General features: G+C 42.9%; 1 protein-coding gene across 1 annotated transcript in view; it reads left to right on the top strand.

Moving 5' to 3' along the window:
- The window catches only part of FBXO9 (F-box protein 9), a 1,636,589-nt gene that overhangs the window by 1,066,121 nt on the left and 549,915 nt on the right, over window positions 1-20,553 (top strand). Inside the window, exon 8 of the mRNA XM_044063757.1 lies at window positions 4,822-4,940. Within this exon, the coding sequence (XP_043919692.1) occupies window positions 4,822-4,940 (119 nt within the window). The remainder of the gene's footprint in view (window positions 1-4,821; window positions 4,941-20,553) is intronic.

Here is a 20,553-nt window from a genome sequence, read left to right as displayed (position 1 = left end):
TACATTCATTTAAGCAAATACGGATACAAAATCTATATTCTCATTGGTTAATGGTGTTACATTCATTTTGTATAGAGATGGACCTATGGGAATGAACTTATCGCAAAGACCTCAATCCAAGGGGAGAGACTAGCCGCGTTATAACCAGCACTCTCGCCAGTAAGCATCGTCAGACCTACCTATTAATCAAATATTCAGGTAAACTAACACCAGTTGAAAAGTAATTAAATTGAGGTTTCTGAATTACAATCAAATTATATTAACATTAACTAGGGGAACGTTATCCATGGTTGAATAATAGGACTAGACTATTTGGTGTCCGAATCTTAAAAAATTAAAAAAAATCTGACAAAATTACTAAATTATTAAACAGGTGTCATGTGTTCTCATGCCCTTTAATGCTTTGTCCGGTAGATGACCAGAGGAAGTTCAGTGGAGGCCACTTGAATAACTGTATCTCAGTTCGGGTAATGCTAGAGCTACCATGGAGCATGTCAGTAGTCACCAGAAGCTTATGTAAATGGGGTAAACACCCAGGGGAGTAAATGCAAAATATACCAAGAGTGGGACAAACAAAACATTAACCTTTAGGCAGTGAGCATAAATTGTGGCAGTGGTTTAGAGAAAATAGAAAACATTTGCATTAGGAATGTACTCCTTGTTAACAGTAAGCATGATGATGCAGTTTTCTTAGGTTCAGTACACTGTTGATGGAGACTATGGTGTTGAGTCCTGGTGGTTTACCTGCGTTAAACTGGATCTGCCATTCCAGCCCCCTTTTCTCCAGAATGTTGTTGGTGGAGCCTCGTAGTGTTCCCTTTTCAACCATATCTATGATATGGAACTTGAAAGAGTTATGCCCAGTCTTTTCATTGCAGTGCCTTGCTAATGCTTTGCTGCAGTTGTGGCATTTTATGTCATGTCGGTGCTGAGCAGTCCTTGTTTTTCAGCCTGTTCAAAGTTTTGTCTATATAAAATGTGGCACATATTGAACATTCTGCTCTGTAAACCAGACTTTCACAATCACAGTTCCCTCTGTGTTTGCAGAAAAAATATTTCTTCGTGCTTGGGCAATTGTGTGCTCAGCAACTTACAGTAGCCACACTTCTGTTTTCTGCAGGGGTAAGTCCCAGGCCTGTTCCGAGGTAGTGGGCCCCATTCCCTGCTTGCCATCTCCAGGAAATGTCTCAGATTCCTGTTTCTCCTGATGCTGAAATTCAGCATATTGGGGAGGAATGGGCTAATGACAAGGTTGTACCTGATAATACTCCAGTTGCCCCTAATAATTCCTCTAAGGGTTTGGAAATCCATGGAGCACATGAGCACCATTGAGAGCTCCTCATGGTCCTTCTTGTGTTGCCTTAATCTTCTTTCTCCGAGTTCCGTGCAGCCCGAGTTGTTTTGTTTGTCTTCTGTAATGGGGTCAAAGATCGAATTAATTAACTTTTCGCTGTATCCTCTTTCCAGAAAGTCCCTCTCTAGTTTAATGATGCTAGCTGTGAAATTTCTGAGTTTCTTGTACACTCGGGTGATCCGGAGCCCCTGTGACCTAAGAACATTTCTTTTGGTTTGAAAGGGGTGCATGCTAGCCCGGTGGAGAAGAGAAGGTTCAACCTTGTGGGTTTTGGTATAGGTTGTTGGTGAGAAGATCTGAGTTGCACTCCTTGGAAATCATTAGGTCTAAAAACACAGCGTTTTCCTTGTTATAGCTGTTGGTGAATTTTAAAAAGCTTGTGGAATTCCCTAGTAAGTAAAACAGGATTGAGAATTATTTTAATAGGAATATTGTCACTCCAAATTCTTACATACAATGTACAGTATGTATTCCATAGTATATATTGTGCTCTTTGAAGTGTATATGTACATACGTGCAACAGTATAAGAAGTGACATGGTGATGCAAAGAGAAGACAAAGGTATCACATGGACCCTCTTTTTAAAAGAAAAAAAGACAGTCTTTGCCTTTTAGGCCCCACTCCCAAACACACCCTTCACACCCAATTTGCAGACATCTTTCCTGCTGCCTTCATTTATTCCTGGAAACAGATAACCTCCAATGCTTGGGTTTTAAAACTAATTCAGTACTGTTACAGACTTCAGTGGACATTCCCTCCTATTCAGGCAATGGCCCCTCTTCCTCCGAAGAACTAAATTCAGGCATGCTTCCTTCTCATTTGGTAGTATCTGTTTTCTTGGGGTTATAGAGCCAGTTCTCCACTTCTCAACATGGGAAAGGCTTCTATTCAAGAATGTTCCTGGTTCCCAGAAAGAAAAAAAAATATCTCGTGACCTGTTTTAAACCCTTCAAAAGTGAATGTTTTTTTTTCCTTGTTCTAAAATTCAAAATGTCCTTACTGTCCCTGTTTTCCTCTTCTGTCATCCAGTAATTTTGTGGTCACTCTTGACCTTAACGATGCCTACCATCACACTCCTGTTAACAAAGCCCATATATGATACTAAAGATTCTTTTCCTTGGGATTGTACTTCCAGTTTACATCTTAATCACCCCAAGTGTCTTGCCCCAAATCATAGCTTTCTGCAGCCTTCAAGGCATTGACATTTATCTCTGCTTTGATGATTGCCTCATTACAACAACTTCTGCCCAGAACACTGTTGTCTGTCCACCTTAACCTGCATCAATTCAGCAGTCTGAGCTTCAAGTTAAACCTGAAAAAGTCATGCTTAACCCCAGCACAGTATAATTTTTCAAGGTGGTTGTTCAGACACATTTCTGAAGACATCTTTAGTGGATTCTTAATGAACTCCAGAGTCTGTCTTTATCCTGACTTTTATTTCCTCTTGTTCTGTCTCCCCTTTTTACTTTTCCTGTGGATGCCAGAACTGAATCTTAGTCAAGATATTTGTTACCTTTGAAGAAAAAAAAAAAAAACTTTTGTAAAAAGAAAATGAATAGAGTTGAGAGTTAGTGTTACTCACTGCTAGGCACCCAATTATGTTTGTGCGCTGACACACATAATAGTAACATGAAGCATATTCATTACCTCTTACTTGACCGAGTTTAAACTGGGCAAGGTTTAAACTGAGTTCAATTCCCAGTGGTTTCAACTTGCCATACCTTGTCTGCTCCTAATTAAATTGCTGTTGGTGCTGTTTCTGTATGCATTCCAGCAGTGATTCATCGCGTGTAGCTTTTTTATTTACTCTATAGTTGTGTGTGTCTGTTGAGTTAGTATGTTTAAGTACAAAAGGTGGGGAGGGGGGACAGAGTGGAGTTTGGCACTCTGCAATAGATACTTTTTTTGTGAGCTTCATTGATGTGAAGCTTTGACTTTCTCTAGTTAAAACTCCAGGGACCTTAGGCTTGACGAAACATAACAAAATTTTAAATATTATGTAGCTTCAACAAACTTAGCCTTTTCAGTGATTTTGGTTAGTTTAACCTGTATGTAGGTGGTAATGAAATGTCTCCAGAAAAATCATGGCTTTAATTTTCTTTTAGTAGCATTGATTAATATACAGACACATTTCCTTTGCGTGCTGTTTACAGTGACCACTGATGGCAGTCTAGAGTCCTAGCTTAGCCATTTTGTTTTCTGAGTGTGAACTGAGGTCTGCATTACTTGTTAAATTTTATTTATTTGTTATACCTTGTAAATTTAATGCCATTTAGTAAGGGAATTTAACAGTTTCTGCAAGTTATTATTTTTATGTGAAATGTTTAGGTTTTAAACATTGAAATGTGTCTAAATCTATAGAAAGAGTCATGTGTTTAATACTTAGGCAGTAAAGACTGATATGCAGCTTTATGCAACTACTTGGCATTTTAGAATACCATCATAAAACTCTTTTGTGGAATTATTTTGTTTTTAATATGGTAGTTATTTTTGCATTGCTGTAAACAAACACAGCACACACAAAACTGGTGCATATTTCAATACATGTATTTGTGAATAGGAGCATATAGCTTACCACATATACCAATTATTATTTTTTGTGTTTTATTTTATTTTGTTTGTTATCCATGAAAGTCCATTTGAACTAAGACCATTTTCATTAGAGGCTTCCACAAAATAAAATATAACAGAGAAAAGCAGTTAGCAATGAATTAAAAAATAAAAAGGATCAGAACTACTAAAGACAGCAAATCAGGGGAGTGTACAATCCAGGAGTAAGTTAATATTTCAAGAATTCCAGACAACAAAGCAGAGACTGTCCAAGGTAATAGAGAGTGATAGTCTATACATCAGAAGAGACCAGAATGCTAGTATAAGTTTAAACACTGGGGATATGTTGTTGAGAAAAAGAGGGGGAGATGGAGAGAGAGAGCCTGAATATGAAAGAACAGGGAGAAATAAAGAATGGAAATGAAATCACTGGGAGGGGGGGCTAGTTTAAAAAAGTAGTATTAAGTGCAGTAGTGGAAATAGTTAAAGGATTAAAGTGCTTGTATGATGAGTGGTGTTCAGGTCATTTCTATACTGATTACTACAGAGTAACACGTAAGAGATTAAAAAAAAGTAAATTAAGACTAAACTCTTAATGCCTTATATATATATTTATTTATTTATTTACATTTGTTGACCGGGCTAGTCTAGCTGGATACATATCCCTTTTCAGTAGAGGCCCGAGGAGAAAAGCTCCAACATGAGTAAATTAATTATGCCTGATTGAGTTATGAATTTCTTGTTGCGTTCTGCTATATGCACTTCTAACCAAGAGTTAATGTAGTGCCCTAAATCCAGTAATTTTACTTTTTAATTTTCAGTATTTCTGATTGTTTCTTATTGAATTCATCAGTTGTAGTTACCGTTATTTGGTCTTATGTAGTGTGATTATAAGTTTTCTTCTTTTTCCTCCCCAGAGACCCTGAAATTTGGCGCTTAATCTGTTTAAAAGTGTGGGGTAGAAGCAGTAATAAATTGCTTCCATATACCTCATGGAGACAGATGTTCTTAGAAAGACCTCGTGTCCGTTTTGATGGTAAGTATTAAAAACTGGAGCAGGATATTAAGTCTGACCCATACCGACAAACCGTTTCACACAGAATGCCCATGGTTGGTTTGTTTCAAGAGTTTTGTAGTTGGTCAGAATCACTGTGTCTGTTCCGATTATTGAGTTATTGGTACTGAGAGGTAAGTCCTATTTTCAACTTGAAGTTTAGTGAACACTATTGGTGACAACTTTTGTTGAACTTCCATTCTGTCTTTGAGTTTCCTTGTAGTTGTTTTCTGTTTATAGGTTAATGGTGGAGAATGACCACAGTTAAATTTGACAGACATAAAATCAGTCTGGCTTCATTTTATTCTCTGATTTGAGTTTCAGACACACACTTTTTTTATTTAGTCATTTGTAATTTGTTATACATTGCATATGCTAGTAGACATATATAAAAAGAATAATTGTAGTGACAGATAACAAGCTGCTTTGCTCACCTGGTCTGTTGATTTTCTTGCCTGTTGGATTATCTGCTGACCCTTCTTAACAGGCAGCTTATTTCCCCACTTCGAAACAGGTAGACATGTTTTCTATGGATATGTAGCAGCATTACTCATTGGTAAATGAGCAGTTAATTGATTACTTAAAATAGAATAGCAACGCATCACTGAATATTAGTCCTCCTCTGAAAAAAATCTCTTAGTGGGAAACTTTCAACGCAGTGTGTTTCCCAAATGATTTTAAGTGGCATTCGTAATTTAAATAGTTACAGAAGTTCTGCTGTTCTTTAACAGAAAAATAATATACCCAATAATAGCAACAGACTATAGATTCCAATAATCAGATCATCTTCCATTTAGTTGTTTGCCATTTTACTTCACTTCAAGAAAATCATATAAACGGAATCTCACAAACTGTTCTTTACTAATTAGCATCATTGATCACATCATTGTGAAGGCTTTTCTTTATGGGGAACAGTCGGTAGCAGAATTAGCCCTGAATCTTTACAGCTGTGCTAAGAGCAACTTGTTTGCACACTGAGATGCATTGCCTCATGAATCTACAACATAGCTCATGTTCTGTCTGTTGTGGTGACAAGGTTTAGGTCCCTAGAGCGTGTAGCTCGGAGGGATTGGGATTTCTTTAAGTGGAGCATGTCCAACAGCTCTGGGTTTGACATAGCTTTGTATATTAGGCAGAGATCACCTCTAAGTAGGCGATATGCAATAGAGTAAAGCTGGAGTTTTTTGAAACGGTCTGCGAAGGGCATCTGTTTGAGGCTGGTAATTCTCTTTGTGAGGTATTTCTGCGGCCTTTCCAGTTGTTGTAGATGTCTTGTGAGGTACATACCAAAAGGGGCGTTGTACTCTATAATGGGTCTAATGAGTGATGAGTAGAGGGGAACAATGACCTCTTTTTTTCTGGATGAGAAACCTTTTGTGATGAGGTGTGCCACGTAGAAGGATTTCCTGACTACTGTGGCAATGTGATTATCAAAGGAGAGACTACTGTCCACCTGTTTCCCAAGGTCTCTTGTCACACTTTCAGTGTTAAGTATACTACCGCCTATGTTGTAGTTCATGGTTACAGAGTTTTTACCAAAGGGGATGACAATGCACGTTTTGGCATTGAGCTTGAGGCCATGGCTTTGACACCAGGCATCTGTCTCAGTGAGGCCCTTTTGTAGGATGTCCACATCGTTAGGTATTTCGATTATGGCTCCTAGTTTGCAGTCATCTGTGAACTTCGTTAGCCAAAGACCTTCTGTGTTAGCCTGTACTTTAGAGAAGTAGATACCAAACAGGAGAGGACCCATGGCTGAACCCTGTGGCACTCCATTTGTCACTGGTCTGAAGTCGGATTTGGAGTCTGCTACTTACACAGTGCGGGTTCTGTCAGTGAGCCAGTTGGCAACCCATCTTGTGACATAGGGATTTATGCCTAGTTTAATGAGTTTATCTATAATTCCAGAGTGGGGGATGGTGTTGAAAGCCTTGGCAAGATCTAGATAGGCTGTGTGAACCACCTTACCCTCGTCTACGGCTTTGGTGACTGCTTCAAAGAAGTCTATCAGGTTTAGGAGACATGATCTGCCTTTTACAAACCCAAACTGGGTGGAATCCAGAGTTTGGAGATTTACCAGTGTCTTTATTTATAAGTTCCATGATGATACGTTCCATGGCCTTGCAGACTGGGCTCGTCAGGCTAATGGGGCAGTAGTTCCCGGGGTCTGTGGTGGCTACCCCTTGTGGAGTGCGATAACCGTCGCTGTGCGCCATTCAGCAGGCACAAAGCCTGAGGTGAGGTTATGACTGAGCATGGTACTTGGGTGGAGTGCCAGTTTGTTCTGTAGTTCGTGTAGAATGCAGCCTGGGATGTTGTCTGGTCCCATGGATGTTTGTGCTTGGCTTTGCAAAGTGTGGGTTTTACCTGTGCAGCCATGATTACAGGAACTTTGCATTCTTCTGGTATAGAGATAGGCTCTTTAGAGGGTGAGAGTGGGGTAAAGTTAGCACTGAACCTATCTGCCAGGATGTTGGCAATATCAGTTGGGTCTGTATATTTAGTGCCATTGTGCTGTAACTCAGAGCAGATCTGAGTGTTGCCATTGAGATTCTTGACATAGCTATAGAATGCTTTGTGGTTGTCTTTAGAATCAGTGGTGATTTTGTTTTCATAACTAGCTTTGGAGGATTTTATTAGGGATCACAGCTTCTTATTGAAGCTGACCAGGGAGCTTCTCCACTCATGGGATTTTACTCTTTTTTGCAACAGATTCTTCCGTCTGTTGTACAGTTTGTTTATGGCAGGGGACCACCAGATTGGCTTCCTTTTTTTGGAGGATAGCGTCTTTGTTCTGTTTGGGATAGCACGATCCTTGCACTCGTGTAATAAGTGCTTATAAAGTGCAATGGTATAGGATTCAGTAGTCGTAACCATATTGTCCATCTGCATGGGTGTCATGAAGTTCACCACTTCTGTCTTAAGCATGAAGTTGGCTTTGGAGAAATGTTTTACCGTGGTTTCCTTAATGGGGAGTGGAGGCAGGATGTGGATATCTAGGGTAATTAGCTTATGGTCGGATCGGACCAATGAGGCGTTGACTTCAGGTGTGGAACACCAGTCACTCATGTTGGTAATGACTAGATCTAGGATATTGTTGCCCCTGGTGGGGTGTGGATAAGTTGATCCAGGGCATTGGAGTTTATGAATTCCAGAAAGTAGTTAAAATTAGATAGTACAATGCCCAGTGGGATGCAAAGTGTGTCATTAGGCTCAACAAACAAATAAGAGGTCAGATTAATTTTACCAAAGCCAGTTTTGAGGTAGTGGTATTTTCTCAGGTCAAGGACAATCACAGGGCCTTCTTTAACTATGTCAGAAACCTCAGACTGTAGAAAACAATGCCCAGAACTTACACAGAACTATAAGATGTAGCACATCTGCTAGCTGACAAATTAAACTCCATTCCACCCCCCCCCCCCAAGTAATCCCACCAAACATTACTCCACCAAAATTATCTGTAGGGAGCATGTCCTAAGTGTTCTCTCTAAGGCTACGAATGCTGCATCAAACTGCCTTGAAAATATTCCAGGATGCCTCCTAAATAAAAGGCCTGAAGCATGGCTTATCTACAACTCCTGAGTCACTATTTAACCATTGCCTGTAGACAGGCTTTGTACCATCTAAATGGAGGACTGCAATATTCATCCCTCTGCACAAGGGCAGTCCATCAATAGACCTAGGAAACTACAGACCCATAAGTCTGATTAGTCTTGCATGCAATGCCATGGAAAGAATTGTTATGAAAATAATTCATAATGACATAGGAAACTTTCAGACTCTGGATCCAAACCAGTTTGGCTTTGTCAAGGGTGTATCATACCTACTCAACTTGGTAGACTTCTTTGGAAAAGTCAACAAGGCAACGGATGAGTGCAAAATGTAGCATACTGCCTATGTTGACCTGGCTAAGGCATTTGATGCAGTATTCTCAGTACTATTTTACCTTCTACTGCTCTGCATATTCATTTATCAATCACCCTCTCCAGCACTTTTCATGCAGGGTGACAGGACATCTCTGTACTTCCCACAGTTGTGAATGACCTGTCTGGCTTTGTAAAGAAACTCATAGAATTAGGTATTAACTCCTATGTTTAAAGAGGGTGGTCACTACCACTTTGCCTTAGGGCTCTGTGCTAGGTCTGCTTCTTTTTGTCATTTGCTTCTTGGAAGTCAAATCCAGTATTAAAGGCCTCTGGCTGACCAGGTTTGCAGACGAGTGCAAACTAGGAGCAGTAACAGATCAACCCCCTCTCCCCCCCGAGACACTAACTTTCTATAGGAAGTACCAAAACAGACACTTGACTAGTACCAAGAAACTATGATCTTTCATAAAATCATCCAAGGCTAGCTTCGAAAGAAAAATTGCCAAGGACTCCAAAGATAACCACAAGGCATTCTTTAGATATGTCAAGAATCTAAGTGGCAATTCCCAGATCTGCTCGGAGTTAGTGCAGAGTGGCACAAAATACACTGAACTGACTGATATTGCCAACATCCTGGCAGACAGATTCAGTGCAAACTTCACCCCCCTCTCACCCCCAAAAGGGTCCATAACCATACCAGAAGAATGTAGTGCCCCTAAAAATCAGACACTCAGGTTAAAACAGCCCTCTCCAAAGCCAAAGACACAGCATCAGTGGAATTGGGCGGTGTCCCAGACTGCATCGTACATGAGCTTAAAGATGAACTAACCCCTAACCTAAACACGCAGTTCAAACTCAGCTTCTCCACAGGCTACACTCCCATAAAGTGGCGCACAGCAACGGTTATTCCGCTCCACAAAGGTGGAGCCACAACAGACCCCGGGAAGTATCGCCCTATAAGCCTGACTAACTTGGTCTGCAAGGCTATACATCATCATGGATCTCAATAACAAAGACATTGGGAACCTCCAAACACTGGACCCTACCCAGTTCAGCTTTGTTAAGGGCAGATCATGCCTCCTAAACCTGGTGGACGACTTTGAGATGGTTACCAAGGCTATAGATGAGGGAAAGTTAGTCCACACAGCCTACCTAGACCTCGCAAAAGCCTTTGGCACCATTCCCCATTCTGGTATTATAGACAAGCTAACCAGCCTGAACATAAACCCCTACATCATGAGATGGGTTGCCAACTGACTCACGGACAGAACCCACATGGTAAGAGTTGCGGGAACTAGGTCTGACTGTAAACCGGTTACAAGTGGCGTTCCCCAGGGCGCAGTCCTAGGACCCCTCCTGTTCAGCATATACTTCTCAGAGGTACAGGCAAGCACAGGAGGACTATGGCTGACCAAGTTCGCAGATGACTGCAAACTAGGGGCTATAATTGACTCTCCAGCTGACACCGACATCCTCCAAAAGGGTCTCAGTGAGACAGATACCTGGTGTCAAAACCATGGCCTCAAGCTAAATGCCAAAAAGTCCATAGTCACCCCCTTTGGAAAAAACAAAGTACCCACAAATTACCACATAGGTGGTAGCCCCCTAAATACGGAATGTGAAATAAGGGATCTGGGGACCCAAGTAGATAGTAATATCTCCTTTGATAATCACATTGCCAAAGTGGTTAGAAAATTCTTTTATGTGGGCCACCTAATCACAAAAGGGTTTGCATCCAGATCAAAAGAGGTCATTGTGCCCCTCTACGCATCACTCATCAGACCCATCATAGAGTACAACTCTCCATTTGGGATGTATCTTACAAGACACCTGCAACAGCTGGAAAGACCACAGAAGTACCTCACAAAGAGGATCACTGGCCTCAAACAGATGCCCTGTGCAGCTCAGCTGAAGAACCTCCAGCTGTACTCGGTTGCATACCGCCTACTCAGAGGTGATCTCTGCCTGGCATACAAGTCCATGTCCAACCCAGAATTGATGGACATGCTCCACCTAAAGAAAACCATATCCCCTTAAGCCACATGCTCTGTGGGTCTAAACCTCACCACAACAATAAATAGGATGTGCTGGAGGGATAGAGTCCTGTCCCAGAGACTTCCCTTGCTCTGGAACAAGATTCCAGTCTACATTAGGCAGAGCTCCTCACTAACACTCTTCAAGAAAAACTTTGACAAGTGGATGAGAAACAGGAAGTTTACCCCAGGGATCACTTCAGTGGCTCTGCTGGACAGAGGCACAGGGAACTAATCTAAGGGGGTGGCGAAAGTCAACACATTCCGGCTAGGCTTATAAATGCCTTTGGGGCAGATACCCTAGTACCTACCTATGAACCAAAGCCATGTATTAAAATTTAGTGCTAAGAAATGCAGTTTTAGGTAAATACCTCATCAGCAACACTCCCCAGTTAGTAGACCCAGTAGTCATGGATTTGGGGACATATCTAGACAGTAACCTGGCTTTCGACCAATGTATGTAACAGTAAGCACGTCTTTCTTTGTTGCTGAACTTATAAGTAAGAGCATGACACCTAGGTCCAAGGAGATCATCATTCTTCTGTATGTGGCCCTCATTAGGTCCGTAACTGGGTACAGTACGCCCTTTGGTATGTATCAGACCAGGCATATTCAGCAACTGGAATGCAGCAGAGGTTCCTCACAAAAAGAATTCAGCATATAAAACATGTCATATGCAGATTGCCTCAAAGCATTATCTCTATACTCAGTCTCTTACAAATTTTTGAGATGTGATCCATGCCTGGGTTACAAGGCATCCTTCTGTCCCACCCTGGTAGAACTTTCCTGTTTTCTCAAAACCAATTGCATCAGATCTACCCAATCTAGGGACCTAAACTTTGCTTGCAACATTCATAGGACTTGACGGAGGAGCAAGTTTGTAACTTCACAACCTGTTACCCCTTCTTTCTCTTTCAAGTTTCCTGGTTAGACTTAAAAGATGCTCATCACATTCCTATTCCAGATTCCATATGTTTCTTAAGGTTTTTGTGTGTCTGACTCAGATTGTCAGTTCTCCACCTTACCCTTTGGACTATCCACTGCACCTAGAGTATTCACACAATGTGACCCTTCAGTTACAGCTCATTGCAGGCCACATGATATCTATTTTGTTCCATATTTAGATTACTTTCTTATCTTTGTATAGTCTTTTTCAAAGTGTCAAAATCTGTTACACAAGCTGGGATTCCAAGAGAATATTCAACAGTCTGCACAAGAAGAAAATTCAAGAAAAATTAAAAAGTTTGCACAAGAGTTCAAAGAAATACTCAAGGATCTAGCATCTCAGGAAGGCGAAGAAATAGGTATTGAAGAATACTATCATATCAAACCAGCATGCATGCATGCATGCAGAATTGTATAACTGACATGGCCGAGCCAGATATGGAAATAAGGTACATAAGGAAATCTGTGATAGAATGCAGTAGTTCAGGAAGTTATCAAAATAAATGAGTGAAGGAAGAAGTGGAGGGTAGAAAGATGGACTAGGCTAAGAAGAAATACTGGATGTTCTTCATTCCACATTGCTGCAGTCCTAACTATTGGGGTAGTCCGCTGTCCAGTCGGCCCGAATACCAAAGTATATGGCTGACGTCGGTCACGGCGCATTAGACTGACGTCAGTACGTCAGGGTACTAATGCGCATGACCGACGTCATATCCTCAGTCTTTTTTGCCGCATGGTCCGATGCAGAAGCAATTTTGCGAGTGCAGGTTGGCGTTCTGAAAGTTTCTGAAGTCAGAGTTTCAGACCGAATCAAAGTTGGCTAAGTACCCGTTGGGGAATATTTTGGTTTTTCTTGCCTCAGTATTTAACCGGATGTCAGAAAAAGTGAATAACTGTATTTCTTGTGGGAAACAGATACCTCATAGGGATTACCATACTTTGTGTATACCTTGTTTAGGGCCTGAGCACGGCGTTGTTGGATGCCGCTCTTGTGCTAGATTTAACAAACGCACTATTAAGAGAAGGTTAGACTGTGCCAGGTTAGTGTTTGGGAAGCGTTGTAATTATAAAATGCCGTCGGATGCTCCGACGCCGGCTTCGGCTAAAAAACGCAAGGACAAAGCAGCAAAGCCTAGAGTGGAAGAACCGACAGTCCCAGACGTCGGTTCTTTAGAGGGCTCAGTGGAGCCAGAGGTTTTGCCAGGTGTTTCTTTGGAGTCTCAGGGAGAGACTTTACTGTTACAGGATGTTTCCTCTCAGGAAGTAGGCCAGGCTGAGGGGGCTTCTCAGGTGGCTGTTCTTCCTTCTCTTCCTAAGGTGGTTAGAGCCTCCCCTTCTGTTTCCAAGGCTTCTTTGAGGGGCAGGCCAAGTTTTGCTTCAGTGGGGGTTTCTCCTAGTGCCTCAGGGTCTTTGCCTAAGAAACATATGCTTAAACTGGCAGAGGATTTGATTACTATGATAAGGGGTTCTATGCCCCCTCCTGATAAGAGGCCTAGGGTGGAACCTGAGTTTGAGAGTTTTGAGCAATGCTCGGAGGCTTCTGAGTCTTCGGCTGAAGACTTGCAGGAGTACCCTCCTTATTCTGATTCTGATGTGGATGATTCTACTCCTTCAGCTTCTCCTCCTGAGGATTTTTCATTTTCAGAGACTCTGCATTCCATGAGGGAGCATTTTAAATGGGAAGGGCAAGATTTCTCTGATTCCAGGAAAAGGCTTAGGGAATTCTTGTTTTTACCCCAGCATAGGCCTTTAGCTATACCTCCTGTTTTGAATGTGGTGGAAGATGTTTTTGCAGAGGCTTCCCTGAATCCTGACTCTTTGCCTCCTGCCCCAGTTAAACCGGATAGGTATTATAGGGTGCCTGACACTCATAAGTATCTTTTTAAGAGTCCTAGGGCAGACCCGGAAACTGTCTCTCAGGGGCCTAAAGGTGTGAAGGCCTCAGTTGTTAAAAATCCTGTCCCTCCTGATAAAGAGGCAAGGGCTTTGGATAGATGGGGAAAGAAAGTGTATACTTCTTCCACTTTAGCCATGAGGGCGTTGAATTGTCAGTTTCACATGTTAAAATATCAGAATTATCTTCTTTCACAGTTGAAATCTAAGGTGGATGCTCTGGCGGAAGGTATTGAGTGTAAAGAGTTGCAGGATTTAGTTCATGTGTCTGAACAAGTGGGTAAACATTCCTTGCAATGTGGTTTTGATGCTGTGCAGGCCTCCTCCAGGGTGGCTGCCACTGGTTCTGTTCTTCGTAGGCACGCCTGGTTGAGAGATCAGAACTTAGCTGAGCATGTTAAGACAAGGATTTTGGATGCTCCTTTACAGTCTGATGTGTTGTTTGGTTCGCCTGTGGAAACAGTTTTAAAGAAAATGGAGGACAAGGCTAAGTCTATGCAAACTGTTAAGGATTTTTTGCAGGTGCAGCCTCCCAAGTTTAGTAGAAATTGGCCTACTAAGGGGTGGACTTATCCTGCTTATGATTCCCAGTCTAGGGGTAGGTCTAGACGTGGTAGGGGCAGAGCTCAAGGTTCTTTTAGGCCTAGGACAGGGAGTTCACCTGCTCAGACTTCTGGTGAGGGCAGGGGTCAGTCCTTTCGTAAGCAGACCCAATGACCTGCCTTTTCAGCTGCCAGTACCTTCTCGTCTGGCGGCACCTCTAGGAGGAAGACTGTCTCTTTTCAAAGAAAATTGGGATTTAATTACCCAAGACAAATGGGTTCTGGATATCATTCACCACGGTTACAGGTTTTATTTCCATACCTTGCCTCCTTTCAAAGGCATGCCAGACATTCCTCCTCTACAAAGAACAGAGGCTCGCAGACAAATTTCTCTGTTACTCCAAATAGGAGCCATTCAGTCAGTTCCTATGCCAGAAAGGGGCCTAGGATTTTATTCTCGCCTGTTCCTAGTACCAAAGAAGGGGAACACGTGGAGACCAATTTTGGATTTATCTATCCTCAACACTTATCTGGACATTCCAAAGTTCAAAATGTTGACGTTACAACAGCTTTTACCTCTACTGGGCAAAGATCACTGGATGGTAACTTTAGATCTCAAGGAAGCTTACCTTCATGTGCCTATAAGACTAAGTTGCAGAAAGTATCTGCGTTTTCGAGCTGGAAATTTTCATTATCAGTTCTCTGCATTGCCCTTTGGCTTATCTACTGCGCCCAGAGTATTCACAAAGGTTCTGGCTCCAGTGATAGCTTACTTCAGGCTAAAAGGAATTCAAATCTATCCTTACTTGGACGACTGCCTGATTCTGGCTCAAGAAAAGGAAGACCTTCTACAGCATTTGGAATATGTCATAGCAGTGCTAAGATGCCTAGGGTATTCTGTGAACGAAATAAAGTCCAGTCTAGTACCCTCTCAAGACATGTGCTTTCTGGGTGTGAGACTGAATACAGCAGCCCAGATGGCCTTTCTAACCCCGGACAAACAAAAGAATCTTTCCAGTTACTTCCATCAATTATCTCTTCAGTCCGGGCTGACTGCAAGGACAGTCCTTCAAGCCTTAGGGTTCATGGCATCTTGTATTCTGGTGCTTCCCAATGCCAAACTGCATATGAGGAAGCTACAATGGTATCTCAAAATCTATGGACACAGCACTGCCAGGATTTGGACACTGTCATTCAAATAATACCTTGCATTCAAAAGGAATTTTTGTGGTGGGCTCAGGAATGTCACCTAAACAAGGGACTCTCTGTGACCCGGCCAGAGGCAAGTCAGATTCTAACGACAGATGCCTCAGACATTGCTTGGGGAGCTCATCTAGATGGAAAGTGGATACAAGACAAGTGGCCTGCCAGACTACAGCATCTACATATCAACATGAAAGAGATGTTAGCAGTCCAGTTTGCATTAATGGCTTTCAAGGAGTTACTTCTTCCAGGGCAGGTGTTGATTCTAACAGACAACACAACTGTCATGTGGTACATCAACAAACAAGGGGAACACATTCTTACCCATTGTGCAGGCAAGCAATGATTTTATGGGAGACTGCGCTCAGCTTGCAACTAACTCTTCAGGCAAGGTTTCTGCCGGAGCACAGAACTCCTTAGCAGATGTGTTAAGCAGACAAATCATGGATCCCCACGAGTGGAAACTGGATCTTCATGTATTTCAAAATTGACAGTGTCATGGGGAACTCCAGACATAGATCTGTTCGCTTCTCCACTAAACCACCAGCTGCCAAAGTTTTGCAGAAGGAATTTCATCACACAGCTTGGAAAGTGGATGCTCTTTCTTTCAGTTGGAAAAATCTTCATGTGTATGCTTTTCCACCTCTGCCTCTTCTCCCAAAGGTGCTTCTAAAGGTCAGACAAGACAAGCCAAGGATGATTTTAATAGCTCCAGATTGGCCTCCGCAGCACTGGTACCCATTACTGAGGAGTCTGGTAAGGAAGCCTCCATGGCCTTTACCCTTGATTCCACACCTATTGTCTCAGAGGGACGGTCATCTGCTCAATGTCAAGCTTCAAACTCTTCATCTAACAGCCTGGCATATTCTGTTTTGAAAGACAGCAGGTCTCAACTTCCTCAACAGGTTTTAAATGTGATTATGGAAGCCAGAAGACCTAGTACAAGGAAAGTGTATGCAGAAAAATGGAAGAGATTTTTATTTTGGACTGCAGCACAGAATTTGGAGATTTGAGCCTAATTTGAGTGTGGCTCTTCAATATCTTACTGAGTTATTGGACAAAGGTTTGTCTTTCTCTTCCATTAAGATTCATGCTGCAGCAGTTTCAGCTCACTATGATTGTGACCCACCATTGTTTTCACATCCTTTATTCAAGCAATTTCTTAGGGGGCAAAGAATATAAGACCCCACGTAGAGCTCCTACTCCTGCTTGGGATCTCAATTTTGTGTTGGAGAAACTTACTCTACAACCTTTTGAGCCTGCAGCTACTGCTGACCTGAAATACTTGTCATGGAAGACTGTTTTTTTGTTGGCCATTACTTCTGCAAGAAGGGTTTCTGAGTTACAGGCCCTTATGGCGGTTGAGCCTTTTTTGATTTTTCATAAGGATAGGGTATCATTACGTACTAATCCTTCCTTTATGCCTAAGGTGGTTTCTAGTGTGGCTTTAAACCAAACTATTCATTTGCCTACTTTCTATGCAGATCCCCAAAATAAAGGGGAAAAGATTTTGCACACTTTAGATGTACACAGGCTATTGCGTTATTATTTAAGCAGGACTAAGGATTTTAGAAAGTCTCAGCAGTTGTTTGTTTCTTTTGCTTTGAGTTCGCAGGGCAAGCCTGTGTCAAAACAAACTATTTCTAGGTGGATTGGGTTTTGCATTGCATTTTGTTATTCCCATCATGGCAAAGAGATTCCAGCTGGGATTAGGCCTCATTCCACTAGGGCTACTGCCACTTCAACAGCATTTCTAAGGGGTGGCAACTAAGGATATTTTGGAGGCAGCTACTTGGAGTTCAGTGCATACTTTCTCTAAGCATTACCACCTTCCTCTCTACTCTAAGTCTAGGGCTGGTTTTGCCACAGCTATTTTGCAAGGCATGTTATCAGCTCCTGCTTCCTTATGATTTGCCAGCCTCCCTTACCTCTGCTTTGGGATTCTACCCAATAGTTAGGACTGCAGCAATGTGGAATGAAGAACATAGTACAGTTTTGTACCTACCATAAATGTAGATGTTCGAGGATCCACATTGCTGCAGTCCAATTTACCCTCCCTCCTTCCCTCTGTGTTTAGGGGTGGTTGTGTAGGTGAGATTATATTCTGGTACCTTTGTATATATTGTATATGTTTTGGTGCAGGTATGTTTGGTGTGTTTTGGTGTTGGCCTTGTCTTTTTAGGGTCTTCTGACATCTGGGGCAAGAAAAGACTGAGGATATGACGTCGGTCATGCGCATTAGTACCCTGACGTACTGACGTCAGTCTAATGCGCCGTGACCGACGTCAGCCATATACTTTGGTATTCGGGCCGACTGGACAGCGGACTACCCCAATAGTTAGGACTGCAGCAATGTGGATCCTCGAACATCTACATTTATGGTAGGTACAAAACTGTACTTTTGCTAACAAAGAGGCTAAGAGAGCAGTTGCAATAACAAAAAAAAAAGTCATCAAAGGCATTTTTCCAGCTTCTGGAAAGTGAGTCAGCAGATGGTACAAGAAACTCTTTATCAGGTAGCAAGGCAAAGACAAAAACAGATAATCATCCAGCACCCTTTATAAGGGATACCAGCAGTTCACAAAACATCAGAGGCACCTGTAAAGAGTACTTCCAACAGCTTCTGAATGAAGAAAATCCCACAGAAGCTGTTCTGCCCGAGACACAGCCTACAAAGAAAGAGTAAGTAGAGCTCACCCTAGAAGAAGTAAGAACAGCAATAAGGAAAATGAAGTTAGGGAGAGCAGCAGGCTCAGATAGGGTCACAGCAGATGTGATCAAGATGTTGGGTGTGTTTAGGGGAGAAATCGCTCCAAGAGGTACTCCCAGATGACTGGAGAAAAAGCATTCTCCAGTGCCATTGTACAAGAACAAAGGGATCATTCTTAACTGTGGGAAGTAGAGTTATCAAACTCCTGTCACCCTGCATGAAAGTGCTGGAGAGGGTGATTGATAAATGAATATACAGAGTAGTTGAAAGTAAAATGGGGGATGAGCAATTCGGATTCAGATCAGGATGTAGCACAACTGATCCAGTGTTTGTAGTATGACATGATAGTTGAGAAAAAGCTAGAGATGAGGTAAAAGTCCAGCTTGGGCATTCCTAGACTTGGAGAAAGCATATAACAGTCCCAAGAAAGCTGATTTGGGCAGTTATGTGATGGGTCGAAGTCCCAGAAACATTGTCAGAATTAGTGCAGTCTCAGTGGGTGTACTTTTGAAGAACGAAAGTATACTACTTCGAACTTCAAAAGTACACCCACACTAACGCAAAAGTGCACTTTCACGAACCCACTAGCAGTCACGGACCTTAGGGTTAGGGCATGGGTTAGGGTAAGGGGATAGTTAGTAGGGCTATCCCGTTACCTTGACCCGTGCCCTAACCCTAAGGTCCGTGACTATCGCACCACAGTGGAAGACTTTCCAAATCGGGCTATGTCCTCCACTGTGGTGCGATAGTCACGGACTTTCGAGTTAGGGCATGGGTTAGGGTAAGGGGATAGTTAGTAGGGCTATCCCCTTACCATGACCTGTGCCCTAACCCTAAGGTCCTTGACTATCGCACCACAGTGGAGGACATAGCCCATTTTTCAATGTCCTCCATTTTAGTGCGGTAGGTTCGGTCTAGTGACTTAAAGCGAAACTGCACTTTTGTTAAAGTGCAGATGTCCTTCAAGAATGCAACTGCAGTCATAACATATGGGTTGTCCTGCCCCACAGGCAGCCCTCGGTTGGCCGGATTCCAAAGTCTGGGGCCGACGTCGGCTGATGTCGCATTTCTCTCCGACTTCACAGCGGCAGGAGTACATAAGCATCAGCCGACGCCATCTTCTTCAGTCTTTCTTGCCGCGCGGTGCCCGAAGCAGAAGCAGTTCGCAAGTGCCGGTCGGTCAGCTCCTGTATTCTTAGATCCGAAGTCATCAAAAAAGCTAAGTACCCCGTTGGGGACCTTTTCTTGCCTCAGCCGATGTCAGAAATTACTGAAAAAGTTAATAATTGTTTGTCTTGTGGTAAACAAATACCTCATAAGGATTTCCATTCTTACTGCCTTCATTGCCTTGGCCCAGACCACAACGTCTCGGCCTGTGCCGCCTGTGTTCGCTTTAATAATTGCACTCTCAGGCGCCGGGCGGAGTTCGCTGAAGACTTTTTCGGCGAAAAATATGATTACAAGATGCCGTCGGAGTTACCGACATCGCAGACTCCTAAAAAACGTAAAGACTGGGACCGCCATCCTCGGCCCGCGTCTTCCACCGACACCACGCCAAAACCTACGCTGAGTGCCCGGTTCCCTCTGAGGCGGTTATTTCACCGCTCAGAACCGAAGACACCACATTACCGATACCTCCGATACCGGAGACGACACCGACGCCAGTTATTGATTTTCCTCCGGATACTGTTACCGAGGAAATGCCCGAGACCATTGCTGTGGATAAGGTCACTCCTGCACGTGGAGCTGCTAGGCCTCCCATGTCCATGTCTATCCAGGCCTACACACGTGCTAAAGCAGCTAGCAAGACTAAGCACCTTTCTGCTAAAGCCTTACCTCAGCCTACTCCTGAGACACAAATCATGACTATGGCAGCAGACTTAATCTCCATGATCAGAGGTTCCCAGGCCCATCCTGAGAGAGGATCTCAGCCTCCTCCTGATAAGAGGCCCAGGGTTGAGCCCACTGACCCTCTGCCTTCAGATGAAGATTCTGAGGCCTCTGGCCACTCCGATCGCCTGGAAGAGCCTTTCCAGGCCTACGAGGACTCAGATGCAGAGGACTCCATCCCCTCGGCCTCCCCTCCTGAGGATATTTCTTTTGGGGAAGTTCTGCATTCCATGAGGGAACATTTTAAGTGGCAAGGCCAGGAATTTTCTGATTCCAGAAAGCGCCTTCATACCTTCCTTAAAAAGCCACAGCACAGGCCCTTAGCTATTCCTCCTGTGCTTGATGTTTTGGATGATTTATACTCTGACTCCAGTGTTACCCTGATACTCTCCCTCCTGCTCCTGCCAAGCCGGACAGATACTATAGAGTTCCTGAAACACATTCTCATTTCTTTAGGGCCCATGCTGTTGATTTAGAAACTATTTCACAGGGGCCGAAAGGGGTTTCAGCTAC

This window comes from Protopterus annectens, chromosome 2.part2 (assembly GCF_019279795.1).
Source record: "Protopterus annectens isolate FY-2018-M chromosome 2.part2, PAN1.0, whole genome shotgun sequence".
NCBI classification, from domain to species: Eukaryota; Metazoa; Chordata; order Ceratodontiformes; family Protopteridae; genus Protopterus; species Protopterus annectens.
Note: the sequence above shows the minus strand (reverse complement) of the source record. Positions and strands in the feature narration are given on the sequence as shown.